This window comes from Xenopus tropicalis, chromosome 1 (assembly GCF_000004195.4).
Source record: "Xenopus tropicalis strain Nigerian chromosome 1, UCB_Xtro_10.0, whole genome shotgun sequence".
In the NCBI taxonomy this organism is placed as follows: Eukaryota; Metazoa; Chordata; class Amphibia; order Anura; family Pipidae; genus Xenopus; species Xenopus tropicalis.
Window position 1 is genome coordinate 190,848,049 of NC_030677.2, and position 19,935 is coordinate 190,867,983.

Here is a 19,935-nt window from a genome sequence, read left to right on the forward strand (position 1 = left end):
TGAGCAGACTTGTACTGATAATTTTGTCATTCTAAGTGATTAAAATCATATGACTGCAAAATTGATATTGAAATAAAAATACAAATGTTTTCCTTTTTGTCCTGTATCCCATAATACATGGGTGTTAAAACCTCTACTGTCTCCTAAGGGTAAGAGAACCCGTGGAGCAGTTCAGTTGCCCGCAATAGATCTCTGCAATCGTGGGCAACTAACTGCTCCGAATTGGCTTTCCACCGGCAACAATAGGAGCTGGAAAGCCCTCTGCAACATTTCATTTGAAGTCATGTGAAGTTGCCTGCAGGTGGAAACCGTGTGACTCTGGAATACCGAAGTGATCCTAATGGAGTTGAAGGGGTTGGAGCCATAGGGGCAAATTTATCAAAATGTGAGTTTAGAACTTTATACATAAAAACTCACCCACATTCTATTCATTCCTGTGGGATTTTTAGAAGCATATTTATAAAATAGCAAATTCTAAGTTTCACCCACTGATAAGTACAAATCTAAATAGCCCAAAGGATTGAATAAAATGTGGGCGAGTACCGTGAGTTATGCATTAAGCTCTAAAATCTAACATTTTGATAAATCTTCCCCATAATGTAAAACAAGCTGTAACTGATGTACGAGTTTCATTATAATGAATACTTATGTGCAAGGAGTATAAATCACACATACAAATGACATTTAAACACTCACTGATACAGAAGGTAAAAGGGCCAAGCTGCAAGGAAGCAGCACTAAGCGTTATTTATAAAAATCACTTGGTGTATTTAAATATCAAAATATGTTTATTTTGAATCAAGTCATTGTCCATATCCACAAACCTGGCTTCTTTCTGCAACACAAGTCAAACCTTAACTGTGAAAATCTATGTGAAAACAGCAAAACAATGTGTAACTTTTAAATCAGTGACGCTTCCAAACACACAAAGCAAAAGACAAAAAACGATGCCTAATACACACGCTACAGCGCTTGCTGGAAAATAAAACGAGAGAAAAGAACAAAATTAAAGTGCCATTTTGTTTGAAACAGAAACTGTGCTATACAGAACGAAAGCTCCTTTCACCTGGCAGCCCGACTGCTCCTCAGAGAGTGTGTGCCCGGCCGGGCAAGTTCAGAGGGCAGTATGGCATTTCTGCTCGTGGGAATGTTTAGCGACTCCCAGTGACCGTTTCCCAAGGGTAGAAAATGCTGTGAGATGTTTTGCACTACAATTACAAGTAATTCACTCATCATCAGAGGTGTCACTGCTGCTGCTGGTCTCGGAGTCTTCTTTCTGCACCGAATCGTGGAACAGATCGAGAGCAAGCGCATTTCTCAGGAATACGTGTTTCCGTAAGCCATTTTTTTGCAGCTGAAAAAGAAGGTCATTGTACTTGTTATGCACAATTCAAAACAAGCAACTTACATGGGCTTATTTATACAGGTATGGGATCTGTTATCTGGAAATCTGTTATCCAGTGAATCTTCCTGTAAGCAGTGTTACCATTTAGAGTTATTATTTTTAGATTTCATATTAGCAGTTTTCACATGAGCAACCCCCTATTGTGTGTAACATTCAGAATAGCAAGTTTTCTGATGCTTCCCTGCTCAACTCAAAATACTCCTCCAGTCTCATTGAGCAATAGACCTGAGCAAGGAAGCAACAAAAGATGCTTCCTGCTTCAGCAATATAAGCTTTTGCTGTTCTGTCTGTCCCCTACAAGCCTTTGGCTACACATACATGCTATTAGCAGGCACTCCTTCATGTTTAGTCTGCATTATGAGCCACAGTGAACTTACACAACAGTTTAGTACCAGTATGCAAAACATACATTAAGGCCTGCAGTTTTACAGCTTCAATTCCACAGTTGTTAAGGGACAACAGATACTGCACAAACTGGAGACTGATCTTTTACAGATGTCCCATTAGTTTTTTAATTTTAAAATATTGCCCAAGAAATGTACTCAAGTATTTAGTCAGTTTCTCAGACAGAGGACAACAGTAATTTAGTGACAGGTGAAAGGCTCCACTAGCTCCAGTTATTCTATAGCTGATGTGAATAACAGCCTGTAGCATACCCAGATCGCCCTAGGAGCTGCTGTTCAAAAGGCTGCATACTGACTGTCCCACTTGCACAAGGAGACAGTTTAGTTACTCAATAGCTAGGACAAGGTTCCATATTGCTGCTCTGGCAACTTGCCCTCACCTGCATCAGCTGCTTCCTGTCCCTTATCTTTGGGAAATGTTCATTCATTACCTGCTCACTGATAGCCTGGAATTCCTTCATTTCATCTTCTGTTAGTGGCGCACAGGTCTCATCATTCTCACTGTCCTCTTGCCAACCCATTTCTCTCAACAGCCTTTAGCAAAAACACAAAGCACAAAGTTTTACAGAGGGCACCAAAGCAGAGCCAGGATACTTCAGGGAATAACAAACATTGGATAGGCCTCATCGACCCTCGCAGGGCACAAGAAATAAACCCAAAGGGGGGGAAATCGTCTGACACATTCCCTTTTCCCCTTACCTCATAACCCCCAGTTTGTCAGTGAACTGAGAGAAAACATTGTTTCATCAGAATATAAATGTTCTGAGAGTTTAAAAGTCCCAAATATGAAATCAGGGGTCCGTTACCTTTAAATTAACTACTTATAGTATATTGTAGAGAGTGCTATTCTGGGACAATCTGCAATTGATTTTCATTTTGTTGTGGTTTTTGGATGATTTCACTTTATATTCAGCAACTCTTCAGTTTGGAATTTTAGCGCCTACCTGGGGTCCCAATTACCCTTGCAACCAGGAAGTAGCTAAATGAGAAACTGGAATATGAGTAGGAGGGGGTCTAAACAGAAAAATAAGTAATAAAAAAGTAACAATAACAATTGAATTGGAGCCTCAAAGAGCAATAGGTTTTTGGCTGCCGGGGTCAGTAAACCCCTTTTGAAACCTGAGAAGAGTCAGAAAAATAAAGCAGCTCAAAAATGATAAAAAAATAAAAACTTGAGATCAACTGAAAAGTTGCTAAGAACTGGCCATTCATTACTAAAAGTTAATTTAAAGGTAAACCATACCTTTAAAGCAGCAGAACTGCTCCTCTTTTTACTTCTTTATTTATTTCCCACTTGGACCATACTGTTTATTCAAACCCAGGGCATCACAAGCAAATCTAATGGGATAATAATGTAACTATTCATTGTGGAACCAACCTAGTTTTCTCCATTTACTGGGGGTGAAGTGAAGGAAACATTCTTTTCTTACCCTTTTATACCCACAGCAATAAGGAGAAGAGTATTAAGGTGCCCAAACACTGGCAGATCCACTCGCTTGGCGATGTTGCCAAGTGAGCGGTCTCCTCCCGATATCCCCACCTACGGGTGGGCGATATCGGGAGAATCCAGAGTAATTTGATCGATTTTCTAACCTGGCCGATTGAGATCTGGCCAGATATCGGTCGGGCAGGCCCGTCGGGAGTGCCCATACACGGGCCAATTAGCTGCCGAATCAGTCCAAGGGACCGATATCGGCAGCTACTATCGGCCCGTGTATGGGGACCTTTACTGTAAACTCGATTGTGATTGCATTAACTGGTAGGTTCCAGTATGTTTAAAATGTTATTAGAGGCGGAGGGAGAATATGATAAAACAGTTAAGGAAATACAAGATTAGGGAAATCCACTTTGGCACACGTACCTAAACTCTGCTTCAAGTGAGCTAGAAAGAACACCATCTGGTGGGTAAGCAGAAGAGATCTGTCCTGACATCAGGGTGTTCCCATTATCCTCGGAGATCTTATTCTCGTCGAAATTAAGGTTTATGTCCCTTTCAGGACAAGAGCCATTTCGGTTGTTCAAGTTGGTATCTTCCTCCTGAGAGCAAAGTTAATATGAAACAGGAGAGATTATATTGCTGATATATCTGGGAATAAAACTACAAACTGTTTCAATAATTCAGATGATATAAAGTAAGCTTATGTTAGCAGCCCAGAGCCCACTGAGCACGTGCAGAGTCCCATTGGAACATATAGGGATACAGGTTACAGATCTGGTATATAAAAACACATACTACATTAGGCTCCTTCTAATCATGATTTACATTGAAAAAGTTCTGATACCCCTTCCAGTGAGCATGGAGTCACTGCCAGCAGCTCTGCGTGTAGAGATGTATTTGGTCTATACTTTTCATGAGGACAGTCTTGATAAAAACTGCTTCCGATGCTGCTTTCTTTTGTTAGAGATTTACACTCTTCCTGTAGAAAACAATGAGAAATGTATGAATCTGTGCCAATGTAGACAGAAAGTAGCAATATCTTCACTGGAACCCCCTTATTTATGGCTAATGTTTAGCTTTCACCCCCGTTTGCTTTGTTAAAGGGGTTGTTCACCTTTAAATTAACTTTTCATAGGACATGGGCATTAATATTCTGACACAATTTGAAACAGGTTTTCATTTTTTTATTTTTTGTGGTTTTTCAGATATTTAGCTCTCCACCAGCTATGGTCTTGTGTACCTTAGCAACCAGACAGTGGCTTCAGTAAAAAACTGGAATAGGAATAGGAGAGGGGCTGAACAGAACGATAAGAAATAAAGATAAATAAATAAAAACATAATAGAATTGGAAGCTCACAGAGCAATGACCCCAATATGAAAGCTGGAAAGAGGTAAAATAGGAAGGCACATCATTCATAAACTACAAAATAATGTAAACCAATTGCAAAGTTTCAAGGGATAGAACATTCTATAAACATACTAAAAGTTAATGTTAAGGTGAACCACCCCTTTAAATACTTTCAGGGCTCATTAGGTGGAAGAGTAACTGATAAGACAGCAATGATTCTCTGTTAAAGCCCCCACTCTCACTTTCAACATTTGGTCAGGACCCCCTCCCCTTTGGCTCACTGCTGTTTCAGACACAGTTTCATCAACATCTAGAGCAGTGTTCACCCAATTTTTACTATCACTTGTCTTCAAGCTTGGCTTCTGATGTATCCAGTTTGAGAGCCACTGGATTAAAGTATCCTCTATATAAAAATATATTTGTGTACACCATTTGTATAAAATGAAGGAAAGGTAAAAACACACTGAACACAGAGCTTCCAAAGAATTCTGGCATAGCTTATTCTAGCAGTCTGACACCATCATGCACTTGTGCTATACATTTTTGGGTAATTCATGTTTTTTTCTTGGAAAGGCTTTTATGTGCTACCAACATTATTTTGTGGCCATATAGACGGTACTGTGATCTCAGAGTGTGCCAGAAAAATGGCTCCAATTACCCACAAGTCATTACAACAAACACAGATGCACATAAACCTATAGCCTAGCTTAGTAGGCCCTAAAAAGCAGAACTACAGGACTAAACATGGCAGCATACCAAGCTGTGCAGTTTCATCTCCAAAGCAGAAGCCCAATGATAGGGGCTGTACCAGCCAGTTATTAGGTCTGCCCTGAATGCAGATTATGATTTGGATTCAGTCAAAATCTTGTTGTTTAGTAGAACCAAATATGAACCATCTCAATCACATTACACTGGACTCGACAAATGAAACCAGCATCTGTTTTAGTGTTTTAGTCAAAACTCCAACACAGACACACAGCTGTATATGAATCTTATTAGACATCACATTTTAGGGACTCTAGTTTCTAGCTACAAATCTTCAGCATTTGCACAGCAATCTCCGTTAGTAGCAGGAATTAAAGGCTTCTGAAACTCCTAGATTTTCTTGCCAAGAAGTCATATTTCCATTTTGGAAAAAAGTTCTACAGACAGTCCCACCAAATATATATTCAGAATCTATGTCTCAATAATATAAAGAAAAAACTCTGAAAGTTGTTCTGTGGGCCAAGCCAAAAAATGTAGGGGCTTCAGAAATAGCCAGAGAATCAATAAGATCTAATACACTTACCTGCCATAACAATTGGCTACTAAGCTACGACTGCAAATAAGTAATGAGCGAGACCAGACCAGGTCCACAGTTGTGGGCCATTTTGTATCAGCAAAGGGCAGGTCAAAATGGACAACATATAAAAAGGGCAGGCTTTACTTACGGCAGAAGACACTACCCTGCCTGAAATCAGGGTTTGCATCAGCTCAAAGCGCTGTAAATGTTATTATTTTATTTAGAAGTGAGAGGAAAATGCTACATTGCCAATTATGTAAATTAATGCTACAAATACATTATTATTACATTCTATTAAATTATTACTAAAAATATGTTTATTAATGAAAAATATACACCAGTAGAATTTGAAAAAACCTTACCTTTTTGATCCCTGCCCAGTGCTTCCCTGGTAGGCTTTGGTTACCAGCTGCTATAGAGTAACCAGATAGAGAGAAATCGTCCTTCACACCCTTCTTAATTCCCAGCATTTGAGAGGATCTGGATCTATCACTCACTGGATACTCTGTGAAAATTGAAGATATAAAAAAAACAAACAAAAAAAAAAAAACGAACTTTCCCTTTACTCCCTCTACAAGTCAGTTTTAAGACAATGATACACATGTGGTGTTTTTTGTTTGTTTATGTGATTTGAATTATATACCTGGCACAAGTGTAATGGCATGGAGGTACATTGTTTTGTTAAAGCCTGTGTGTCATTTCTCTAAACGTCAAAAGAGCTCACTACAGTCAGCATACATTACACAACATGTAACTGTGAGATATTTAGAATAAAGGCTCAGTTACTGGTTGCTCTGTATGTTAAATGTGTGCACTAATTTATTGTACAGTACTGAACTTTATAATAATATTCAGCAACCTAGTTTCTTACATTAAGGGTAATGGCACACAGAATGTATTGTTGCCTGCGATAAATCTTTTTTACAGTGGGCAACATAAAGTCCCTTGTTTATCTCCCACTGGCTAATATGCGAATCTCTGGTGAGGAAACATACACAGCACTTTGGCCTTCTGAAGTAGCCCAAAGCTTTCAGCCAACTTCCCACCATGTTTATTTCCCCACCGACAATTTGCACGTTTTTTGCCCACAGTAGCAAAGACTTCTGTGCACTGGGAATGCAATTATATATTTCAAGGAAAAAAACATGGATTTGCTTTCAGTTCCCTGGTTGCCCTGTTATATGTGATTAAAACAACAGGCAAACAACAGCATATAATTGAAAGTAATCTAACAAAACCTATTGCCTCTAGCAATTGTGTCAGAAGTGGCTAAGAAGCAATAATATAAGGGGAATTCATGGTAGAGAAAGACTTACCCCATAGTCCCGCAGCAAATGAATTCTTTCCTCTCTCGTGTTCAGGATATAGGGAAGACTAAAATGATTACAAAGAGAGTCAGGCTCAGTTTACCTTGGTATCTCTAAACATAAAGAAATCCCTCATAAATAGATTTACAAAAAGCTAATTAAAGGGGAACTCTGGCTTCCGAGCCCCACCGAACAGAGAAACCTCTAATATACCTATCACTGCACTCTGTTCTTCCAAAACATCTCTTCTCTTTCTGCATCATTTGAAATCCTGACAGGGGAGGAGGGACTAAAACATTGATGTTACAAATTGTTACAACTTCTACACAACTTACAGACAGCATGCAGAAATATAAACCACAATGCATTGCACTGTGATTTTGCTTTTCTTGTTAACATCCTTGTGGGGTTTGAAGAAGGCAAGCTAAAGGCAGAATGAGGACAGTCGACTACTTTTACATTTTTTTTGTTTTAGAGTTAGAGTTTTTTGAGTCAGCCAGGTCAGCAGGAGAACGGGGGGCGGGGCTTAGGGAACTGTCCAAACCATATTATTACATTCAAAATCATGAAAAGGCTGCATATTTTTCATGTATATTGCAAAGTTGCCTGAAATTATGTCTACATTTCAAAAAGCTTAAGTTGTGTTTGGGTGCAAATTAGTATGTTTTTCAGAAAATGCTGTCTACATTGCCTCCCAATAAGGATCCCTGTTGACATGCACCCATCTGAGCAGTCACTGCAAAGGGTTTACCATGATACACCCGAGAAAATTTGGGCACATGGCTGCTTTTTAATTGTGGGGACTGAAAATAACTGCACAAGATGGCTGAAGGCAATTCTGCTGTGATTACCAAAAAGCAGGTGCAGGGGCCATTTAACACAGTTACACAGTTGTTAGACAGAATGTAATATTAAGGGGCATATTTATTATAGTGTGTAAGGCAACATCACCGTGGCGATGCCCTTAGCAACCAATCATATCTTTGCTTTTGTTTTCTAACTTGTAGGAGACCATTCAAATCTAACTGCTGATTGGTTGCTATGGGCAACACCACTGGTTATGTTGGCTTACACACTATGATAATTATGCCCCTAGGTGTTCAGGTGATAATATACTATATCTGGGCACCAACTACTCCTTTCCAGGCTGCTCTTTAGTTTACATTCATTTTCTCTATATTACCGTTACATTATCTGTGACTACCACATCAGCAGGGCTTCAAGTTGGCCACCACTATGTTTCCTTATAACCTTTGTTAGCAGAGCCCACTCTATGGTTCAGTTTTAGGTAGAAATTGAGCAGGCTATATGGAAACTGGCACACACTGCCACTTGTTTTTGAGGAGAGGAACGAATGTTGTATGAACAATAGGCTCTTTTGTTTGGACAAAATCCATCACTGTGTGTTTCCACTATACCCCAGAGACCATAAAGAGACGGTCCAGGACCAGGATAAGGTCCCTGAGAAATTACAATTTATATACATTTCACAAAGCTTTTCAAGACTTACAAAGTCTTCAACTTCAAACATCTTGCGTTCTTCTCGATCCACTTTCCTGGGCAGGTCTATTTCAGAAGTGTTGTTCTCACTGTGCAACTGGCTCTTCATACTATAAGGATGGGGGCTGGTATCACGCTGCCATGTCGGTTCAGCTCCGGCCCTGCTCTGGGGGCGCCAGGCAATTTTTTCTCTTTTTGCAAGGTTCCCTTTGTTCATACAAAAACCAAACAGTTATTATTAGAGAGGACTGATTGCCCAATAGCATTTACTGCGAAATGTAGGAAAGAAAGGACATTAAGGTAAAGATGAAAATAGTAGGGATAACATGCAAGGAAGATTCTGCAAATAGTTAAACAAGGGGTAAACAAAATGAGAAAAACAATGTATATATGGAAAACTTATTCTTAAATATTATAAGTAGGTGCCCATTTAATAATGTTCATGTTTTTTTTCTGCGATTTGTGTTTTTTGCAATATCTTCTTAAAAAACACTAACTTTTCGCCATTTATTATGCATCAAAACCGCAAGTAAAGAAATGCCATCTATAAGCCGTCGAGGTCATGTAGAAGTTAATGGGAGCTGTCCAAGGCTATATTTTTGTGATCCTTTTACTTCAAGGTGTTTGACTTTTTCGGGAGCTATTCAGGCTATTTAAGTCAAATTCACAATTTGAAGCTTCTGCTTTTTTTATGCATTCTGAATCTGCGTTTATTTTTGTCGCAGTTTTTAATGAATGAGCAGACATTCGTGACTTTTTAAAAAGCGAGTTTAGCACCTCTACAATTACACAAATTGGAATTTTGATAAATGGGTCTCCACATGTCTCAATACATCAAATCAAAGAAATAATGACATTACCACCATGAGGGCGACCAATGGCAGAGTCAAAGGCGTCTGAAGAAGAATGACGTTGTCTGTTTACATTGAAAGCACAGTCTGACCGTCCTAAACCTTCAGAATGCTTATCGCTGTACAGAAATGGCTGCAGGAGAAAGAACAGGCTACATATGTTCCCTTTCTACAAAACTCTGTTAGAAATCATACAGCGCTGCTTAACTTTATATACCATTGGCCATGATTAACAGTATAACAGAAAGGTTAAGGTTTTAATATAACAATGGATGAATGTGGAGTGATGGGTGGCATTTGGGGAAAACTGATGATTTTGGTATTGTTGCAGGACAGAGTTTGGAATAAACTTTTTTTATGGATTTATATATGAACATTATATATGTCCAGTTTAATATTATGTTTTATATGTCATTTTATATAAAACATTGGACCTTTTAGTTCAGTACATTTGCCCATCATAGGCGTTTGCCTCCTGTAACAGAAATAGACAAGGGTGCGCATCCCTGTAGGCTACTGTTAGACTTCACTACATGACAGTTCTTTAAGATCTCTGTGAGTGCAGTAATGCCTACTGCATATAAAGTTATGGTACTTCATAAGAATATTATACCTATTACTGGCAAATGGGTGGATTCAAGTGAAATATGATCTATGCTAAAATTGTATAAAGCAGGGGTCCTCAAACTTCTTTAAGCAGGGGGCCAGTTCATGGTCCCTTAGACTGTTGGGGGGCCGAACTAAAGTCTTCCCCCCCATGTCCCCCATGTACTATGGCCTGCTCACCACTGCTTTCACCTGCTCCCCCGCTGCGTCAGATCATAGTGGGGACCACGTTAATTACCTTGGAGGGCCGTAGTTTGAGGATGCCTGGTATAACGTGAAGCCTAATTTGCATTAGTATGGAGAGGAAGTGGGAGAGAAGAGACTTCTATGAGAGAAGGCGGGAAGGAACATGAAGGCCTCAGAACCCTAACATCAGGATCACATAAGATCATAGGCCTGGCATTTTAGAATAGCTGTAATAGCTGAATAGAACTGTAATTTGCTTGGTATAGTCCATTGAAACCTACAGGAATTAAAACACTCTTACTGTATGAAAATTCATGTTTACTTGTGGATTTTGATAAAAAAAAAAAAATCAGTGCTGTGATGCACAGACATCCTTTCTGCATTTATCCGAATATTTAAAGGATACATTACATTAAAGGCCATGTGAGCCTGTAAAACACATAGATGTAAAAATATATTCATTTACATGAATTTGCTTAGAATATTCTAAGATATCATAAAAACGTAAACTGCTAATATCATTTCATTAGTTAGTTTAGTAATTAGTTTTTTAGTTAATTGTATAACAGCGCCACCTGCTGGCCAATGCTGTGGACTGCGATACAGTCTGGAGAACATCTTGTTGCTCGGCTCAAGAAAGACAAAAGTTATCTGTGGATTCTCATGTCTTCCATAAGGGCCATGGCACACGATAAGACTTGTCGGCTGCAGGCAAATATGTGCTGCCGTAGGCTAAAAATCTCCTGAAAATGACTTTTCATATTATTACAATAATATTTCTGCTGCGATCTGGCTTTATTGCCGAAAAATGCAAAGGGATCTGCCTGTGCTATGTGGTATGAGACACAGTAGGAAGGAGGTCCCTGCCCCATAGAGCTTACAATCTGAGTGGTTGGGTAACATACAGGCACAAACTGGAAGGTAAGAGTGCACCAGGTATGGGCATTTGCCCTTAAGCGCAGGACTGGGCAAAATAATGTTTTAGTGCCACCTTAAGGCACCCAATCCAGGTGATCTGTTGAAAGAATATTACATTTGGGTTACATGTAAAAAGGTGCTTTACCTTAGTGGAGGATGGAGGTGTAGGAAAGTTGAGCCAGGCTGGAGCAAAGTCATGCTGCGCCATTTAATGGAAGTCACTTGGGAAACAAAAGTTCAACACTCCATCGCAGCTTCCTGTATAAAAGAGAAACAAAGTTTTAAGAAGCAATGCTCCCTCTGAGTTATGTGCAGCTGAAACCATAGGATGCCTTGGGTGTAAGGCAGTGAACTCCCCGGTGAGCAACATGTTGGATGGCCTCAAAGCAGGTGCCCATTTTTTTTTTCTGGCCTGGGGGCAAGTGTTGATTGCATAAAAACCCAGTGTTCAGCCAAACAAAGCCTTCTATAGGCTGCCAGTCCACATAGGGGCAATTAAGTAGCCAATTATAGCTCTTATTGGCACGCCCTTATTGGCTTGTGTTGCTCCCCAACACTTTTTCCATTTAAATGTGGCCCACAGGTATAAAAGGTTGTGGATCCCTGATTTAAGGGAATAAAAAGCCTCAGAAAAATTGCCAGAATCCATTACTCTACAATGGAAAGAGGGTTGCATTACACTGTGAGCCTAAGGGGGGTGGGGAAGTGGTCCCTGGATCATTGCTGCCTTTCGATCTGTGGAATCGTGTCCCATCAAGCAACATTTCAGAGGACTCTGACTACTTTGTCACACAGGCACAATGAACACAACCCTACTATACAGGAAGTTACCCATAGTACATGACAACACTATCTCTGATAGGGTTACTTATAGGGGTTAACTTTTAGTATGTTATATAATAGCCAATTCTAAGCAACTTTCGATTTGGTCTTCATTATTTATTTTTTATAATTGTTTATAGTCTTTAAATTATTTGCCTTCCTCTTCTGCCTTTTTCGAGCTTTCAAATGGGGGTCACTGACCCCAGCAGCCAAAAACTGTTGCTCTGTGAGGCTACAATTTTATTGTTATTGTTACTTCTTTTTGTTTTCCGGTTCTCTCCTATTCATATTTCATTCTCTCATTATCACCACTCCTGGGTAATTTGGCCCCTAGCAACCGGATAGCTGCTGAAATTTCAAACTGGAGGGAGAGTTGCTAAACAAAAAGTGGGATAAGTAAAGAACGACAAAAAATAAAAACCCGTTGCAATTTGTCTCAGAATGGTGGTCTCTACATCATAATAAAAGTTAACTCCAAGGTGAACAACCCCTTTAATCTCAGTTACCTACCTATGTTTCCCTTATCTTAGCTGAGTAAGGAACAATAAGAGGGAACACAGATAGGTCAATTCCTGTATTGAACTTTTGGAAGCCTGTATGGTTACATGAGAGATTGGGTGCATTGTGCCTGTGGGCTTGAGAAAGGAGTCAGAGCACTTCGAAATGTTGTTTGATGGGACAATAACGGACTTTAATACATCCGAGATTTGCATTTAACAAAGAGAGTGCTATGTCGGTATATATATATATATATATATATATATATATATATATATATATATATATGCTCACAGATTGAAAGGAAACAATTCAGCCAAAATTTCCATCCATGCCATCATATCCAATATAGAATATTGTAACTGACTGCTCTGCTGACTGCCCCATCTAAACAATATATATCAATAAATATCACAAATATGGCTGCCAGGCTCATACACTCTCCTCCTGCTCAAGTGCCACCCCTCCCTGCCAGCCCTTGTATATGTTACCTATTATATACAGGATGCACTTTAAGATACTTGCACAAAGCCCTCCACAATGATCCACTGTCATACATTACCTCCATATTTAAGTAGCCCCCCTCTGCACTTACCCATTATCAATATATATATATATATATATATATAGGACATTAAGCCATTCTGTGCATTAAGCTACCAAGAAATGTCTTTCCTTTTAGACAAAACAGGGATTGTTTGTCCATATATTGCAATATATTCAAGCTGGCCAACTACGTCACCCCCGGTCTGGCCAGTCCTACACTCACTTTTATCTAATTCATAAGAATTCTATAGCTACATTATACATTTTACACAGGGACTGAGTTTTACCTGCAACTTGCTTGCTTTCAAGGTTAAAAGCCCCAAATGGTTGCCCTTTTTATTGGCCCATTGGAATCACCTGACTGTAGCTGGGAAGTGTAGGAGCTACAACATGGGGCACTGCTCCTGTATAAACTATAGCAAAAAGGGAAAGTTGGCCAGATTGAATATACTTGTGAAGTAGTTGGCCCGATTGAATATAATGCAATATACGGACAAACAATCCCTGTTTTAGTTAAAGGGGAGGGCATTGCTTGGTATCTTAATGCACAAAATGTCTTAATGTCCTATATATATTTATAATGGGTGAGTGCAGAGGGGCTCTCGTTTTTGTGGTCACAGCCTCATTGTATCCCCGCCTAATGGTTTAAAATCTAGTGTTGAGCACAGATTCCCCTTTTTTGCAATACTTTAACTGCTAAAACTTTCCACACGCTGCACTGATTTTCTGGAACTATGTGGCCCATCCCATTAGACACTCTCAGAGCCTCCCCTCTCAGAGCCTCCATGCTTTCAAACAGTCACATAATACCTTTCATTCAAGCCCATAACCTAAACCCTCAGCAACGTGATCACCCACGGAACCCCCTACACGCCGATTCCTGGTTTTCCCATCTCCCCATTACTACCCTAACCAACAGGAACCCTAGCGCCCCACTGGCTCCCCTCACTGTACATCTCACTTCCTCTCCCTATTAGATTGTAAGCTCTTGTGAGCAGGGCTCTCCCCCTACAGACTCCTAACAATATCCAGTTGTAATTGTGACTTGATTTCCATTAAATGTTTGCCTATACACAGATACAGATATATCTGGTGTTTGTATCCCCTTACTCTGCAAGGCACTGTGAGAAGCAGCGATGCTATATACATAATAACTGCCAACTACAACTGATATATTATTATATCATATCATTAAATAGCTACCAGCAAAGCAGAGTGCCTGTTTTGATCATAATATTATTAATAGAAAATAGAAACAAATTCTGCTTATAAATGTGCTGCATCTCCCTTCTAAATAAGAGAGGCTCAGGCTGACAAAATCCCTCCAGCTAAAGTTCTTATTGCTCTCCGTGTAAAGTTGAGTTTATTGCCCCAGTGCCTGGAGAGGAGTGAGCAGGCAGAGCTGCTAGCCCGGCGTGTGTTACTCACACTTTGCTCCTAAATGGAGGTTGTTAGAGACTTTTTACAGATGAGGAGAAAGTGTCGGCAGAGGAGACTGCAGTTCCAGCGCACACAGCAAGCGCAGACAAACTCATTCTTGGCTGGACAAGCAGCCGAAGTGTTTCACCGAGCCAGACGCTTCGCAAGCCCCATACAAGAACAGCAAAACCGGCACCTTGGCGGGCAGCTATATATCGATCCTTTGGCTTGCCTCACAGTATTGCCACTGCCGGCAGTATCCTACTGCAGGACCACGAAACTTAGACGTCTAAATTACGCCTGTCTAGGTTTTACTCGCACAGAAGTATAATACTTGAAAAATCAAGCCATTAAGTAGTAACCGCTTCCGAAATAGGAATTTAAAAAGAAAAAAAAACAAAACTTAGGGCAACTGCTTAATCGCTAGAGTAGGCGGAACTAGCTGGCGTCATTGGGCGGTGCCGAAGGGGTTAAACCTACGACGCGCTCAAGCGCTGTTCCTGGGGGTTCCCGGGACATCCCCAAGTATGAGGTCATTGCTATGTGCGGCCATTATCTCTCCGAGCTGAAGGTATGACAGCTATGAGGGGGCGGGCCTACGAGGCCTACACAATCTTTAGCCGGTTTATTCGCAGTGTTTCCCTGTTTTTGTAACGAGTTTTCAGTCAGCAAAGCTAAGGTTAATTTATACTGAAACAGTAAAGACCATATAAACCCAAATATATCATTCTGCTTAATGAAACAATGTATTAATACATAGCCTTCGAATAAAGATTGAGAAGCCACAGATACCGTTTCTATGGCAATTATATTTGCAAATAAAACACTGTACGTTCTTATTTAGAATTTTATTTCCTCAGACAACAGTTTGTTTTGGGGTTTGCGTCTTGGTATGATGAAGGCATTGTCAAATGTGATGTCGTTGCTGGGGTTTGTGCCACCGCCTGGCAAGTAAAAGTGTAACTTGGCTACTATTTTTTGTCAGGAATAAAGACACAGTTGCCACCTGACCATTATTTTACCGGCCATTTTTCCAAAATAAATGGTAAGAAGCTAACCTGCGACTAGCAGTGCTTGGCAATAACCCTACTGGGCACTTCTTATATTTCAGTATCATCACTTGAGATTATGGTTGCCACCTGGCCAGTAGAATGATGCTTCATGTCAATGTAATTAGGAAAAAAAGACAAAAATATAGTAAGGCTGGTATTTTTTTTTAGAAAATATGGTAACCCTACTTGAAATGTATTTAAGATGTCTCTTTCTAAAGTAAAAATGCTAGATTTAAATCACCAGTACCAGCTGTACCTATATACGTTTCTCAACCTGACCTACTGGCTACCTGGGCTCCCTAAATGGTGGCCCTGCCAGCAAGTTAAGTAGGGAGCCTCTGATCTGCCGCACATACTCCCAACATTTTTGCCGTTTCACAAATCTTTTGCAACATTCGCTCATCACTATCCACAAACCCTGCCAAGTTAGGGGGCTGGTAAATTACACTTTTCTAACTCAGGGCCGCCATCTGTCACAGAGCCCCTAACTGCCTTACTTCTTGTACCCAGTCTGATGGTGGCGCTGTCTGGCACCCAGGCCAATGACTAAATCACAACAGGGGCCTATGCCGAACCATCAGGAAAGGAAGCACCAACAACCCCACACGGTCCTAGTCTGATGGGATTATCAAGTGTGCACAATAGGCATCTGTCTCAGTCAGACAGGCCATAAGTATAGCCCCATATACAGGCCAATAGAAAGATAATATGGTTAGAGCTGTTCTAAATCCAGGAGTCCAAAGGGACTTTCCAGCTTTCCACTCAGAAAGTGAAAACTGTATGTGATAGTAGGTTACACAGATTCAGCACCTCTAGGTGGAACCTAGGTGTGCTGCAGTAGTCTCTAGGTCTGTATATTTGTGTGCCTATTCTGAGGGCAGTACACAAAGGACTTTAATTCTTCTGTTTTTCTTGTAGGAGTATCAGGCTGCTCACTAAATACCCTGACACTCCTAGACTGAGCTATAATACAGATACAGATCAGTTTCTACCTTTTTTACAAAAGAAAAATGACCCCTCCTGGCCAGTTATGGAACTGCCAGAATCATACTTTTACACACAATCAGGAATTTTAATGTCCACATCATACTAAATGTTAATTTAAAGGTGAACAACCCTTTTAACTACAGGCTGGTTGATATAATGCAATAAGCCTTATCCATCCTGCTTCCATATGCTCCCATTAAGTGGACATCTGTTTAGTGGTTTAGTGGGTTAAATGGTCAGGCTCAGACAATGGATAATCCTTGTGATAATCTACAAAATTCAAGTCTACTGATTAATGGCAGGCACTACTAAACCAGTCTCTAAGGGCTCTGGCACACGGGGAGATTAGTCACCCGCGAAAATGAAAGTCGCCGGTGGGATGGTACACGCTGCGCAGGCAACTAATCTCCCCAGGTGCCAGAGCCCTAACATAGAAACCTACAAGTTGTACACAAGCATGCTGGGGCCTCACTGTTAACAAATGGATTCTACTTAGTCTTGTGTTAAAGGGAAACGACCATACACTCAATCTAAAATGACACCTCCTTACTGCTGAGTTCCAAGCTGACTACAAAAGTAATGTCAGCACTAGAGCTAGGGGGGATTGGAATCAAACAAACTTAACATTACCATGTGCAACGCCAACCATAGACTGAACTGGTGTGAAGGTCTCCACCACTGCAATGGTCTCCACCATTAAACCAGTAAACCAGAATGGATTTCCTCATCTGAAAGTCTGCCAGGAAGGTCTGGGTTTGGCAAATGCAAATGCCAGAATTACACTATCTGCCTGAATGCATAATAGCCCTTCTTGTTTCAGCACAATAATGCTCCTATGAACAAAGTAAAGAACGGATTTGCTGAGATGGAAGTGGAAGAACTTTGTTAACCTGCACAGAACACTAATCTCAATCCAACTGAACCCCTGTGGGATTCAGCCAAATGCAATCCAGGCCCAAACTTCAGTATCCAAATACTCTTGCTAAATGCCACCAAGAATGTCCCAATATCTAGTGTAAAGCCTTCCTAGAAGATTAGAGGCAGTTTAAGCAGTAATGGAGCCAACTTCATATTAATACTCTTGGTCTCAGAATGAAATGTTGGACAGAGACATAAACAGATACTTTTGAACATATTTCTGTAGGATTTATGAATTGACATTTTTGTTTTAACATTTAACCCTTTATTTGTCATAATGCATATTGCCCAAAAATTCCTATACAGATCCCAAGTTAGATTTTAACTGTAAATCCTATATACCTTGTGATTTACACGCAGTGGTTAAAAGAGTAGTTTCAATTACCTTTTAGAATGTTATAGAACAGTAATCCCCAACCAATCTTAGCACTTATTTGGGAACTCCATGAATTTTTATTATGCTTTTGTTGCTCTTCAAGTCTTTTTACATTTGACTGTGGCTCATGAGTAAGAAAGGTTGGGGACCCCTGTTATAGAATGTCCTATACTTTCATTATGTGCCTTTATTGCCTGTTAGTGGAATGTGGTATGGGACCTATTATCCAGAATGCTCAGGACCTACGATTTTCCAAATAAGGAGTTATTGCGGATGCAAAGCAGAGGCCACAGGAGGCAAGGGACTCTTCCCTACAGCTTTCACTACTTAAGCCCCTGAAAGTGGAAAGAGAGGTAAAGCAGTATAAAAGGCAGGAAGGCCAAAATGTCAGGCAACATCATGGTCAAACAGGCAGAGGTCAGGCAGGCAGTAAGGAGCCGAACAAGCAATTGGTCAGCAACAACATGCCGTATTTATACAAGCAAAACCAGGAGGCAGAGGCAGGGTCAGAGTGGGCAGAAGGTTGGCAACAGACAGGATGTGCTTGACTCTCAGTCAAACAGGCAGGGTCCAGAACCAGAATCACATGAAGAATACAGGCTCAGTAATCAGCTTGGCTGAAAGATCACTTAGCAAGGAACTGCTGCCCCTGGTGTCCTTAAAAAGCCTTTGCACATGTATTCCAGGCATGCACCAGGACCAGTGTGGCTTACATCAAAACCGGCGCAGCGTACACACAAGTTTTCACACACCCATAGTGCACTGCGGCGAGCAGGACACCCATGCATGCGCCTGCACGCAGACAGGATGTAAACCAGCTGGATACAGCAGTTCTCTAATGGGAGTATTTTGTAGTGTATAATGTGTAATTTGGTTCTCTATACTTTAAGTCTATAAAAAATAATTTAAACATTAAATAAACCCAATTGGATTTGCTTCCAATAAGGATTAGATGTATCTTAGTTGGGATCAAGTACAATGTACTGTTTTATTATTACAGAGAAAAGGGAATCATTTAACCATTAAATAAACCCAATAGGGCTGTTCTGCCCCCAATAAGGGGTAATTATATCTTAGTTGGGATCAAGTACAGGTACTGTTTTATTATTACAGAGAAAAGGGAATCATTTAACCATTAAATAAACCCAATAGGACTGTTCTGCCCCCAATAAGGGGTAATTATATCTTAGTTGGGATCAAGTACAAGGTACTGTTTTATTATTACAGAGAAAAGGGAATCATTTAACCATGAAATAAACCCAATAGGGCTGTTCTGCCCCCAATAAGGGGTAATTATATCTTAGTTGGGATCAAGTACAGGAACTGTTTTATTATTACAGAGAAAAGGGAATCATTTAACCATTAAATAAACCCAATAGGGCTGTTCTGCCCCCAATAAGGGGTAATTATATCTTAGTTGGGATCAAGTACAGGTACTGTTTTATTATTACAGAGAAAAGGGAATCATTTAACCATTAAATAAACCCAATAGGGCTGTTCTGCCCCCAATAAGGGGTAATTATATCTTAGTTGGGATCAAGTACAGGTACTGTTTTATTATTACAGAGAAAAGGGAATCATTTAACCATGAAATAAACCCAATAGGGCTGTTCTGCCCCCAATAAGGGGTAATTATATCTTAGTTGGGATCAAGTACAATGTACTGTTTTATTACTACAAAGAAAAATTATGTTTAAAAATCTTAATTATTTGATTAAAATGTAGTCTGGGGGAGATGGTCTTCTGGAAATTAAGGGCTTTCTGGATAAAGGGTTTACACAGTGTTGGACTGGGACCCCAGGGGCCCACCAGAAAACCTTAGACCATGGGCCCACTCTCCAAACTATTTTTATTCCTTTCCTCACTCAACCTCTTTATTCTTCTAGTCTCTTTTCTTTACATGTTAGCATTTATTCATCTATTTCTCCTGTTTATTTTCCATTCAGAAATAGGGAATGGCCATGAGCAAGGCCAAATGGTCAGAAGCAGGAGGGCCCACTGGGAGTAATCTGGTAATCTGGCCAGTCCGACACTCGGTTTACAGATAACCAATCCTATATTTAACAATATTT

At 40.2% G+C, this 19,935-nt stretch overlaps 1 protein-coding gene across 1 annotated transcript; it reads right to left on the reverse strand.

The window, feature by feature from the left end:
* Positions 1-769: 769 nt before the first annotated feature.
* Positions 770-14,692, reverse strand: gpbp1 (GC-rich promoter binding protein 1). Its single transcript, NM_001044520.1, has 10 exons — positions 14,540-14,692; positions 11,391-11,503; positions 9,545-9,668; positions 8,695-8,891; positions 7,194-7,251; positions 6,240-6,382; positions 4,092-4,226; positions 3,671-3,846; positions 2,241-2,343; positions 770-1,354 (listed from the first exon to the last, which is right to left on the reverse strand). Exons 2-10 carry the CDS (start codon positions 11,451-11,453, stop codon positions 1,226-1,228), a joined length of 1,128 nt encoding a protein of 375 aa, NP_001037985.1. The 5' UTR covers positions 11,454-11,503; positions 14,540-14,692; the 3' UTR covers positions 770-1,225.
* Positions 14,693-19,935: the final 5,243 nt, after the last annotated feature.

Coding starts and splice junctions, on each gene's coding strand:
- gpbp1 (NM_001044520.1), bottom strand. CDS start 11,453: ATGGCGCAGCATGACTTTGCTCCAGCCTGGCTCAACTTTCCTACACCT. Junction 6,383..7,193: donor ATTTGCTGCGGGACTATGGG/GTAAGTCTTTCT, acceptor CAATTTTCACAG/AGTATCCAGTGAGTGATAGA. Junction 2,344..3,670: donor TCACTTGAAGCAGAGTTTAG/GTACGTGTGCCA, acceptor TTTTTGCTAAAG/GCTGTTGAGAGAAATGGGTT.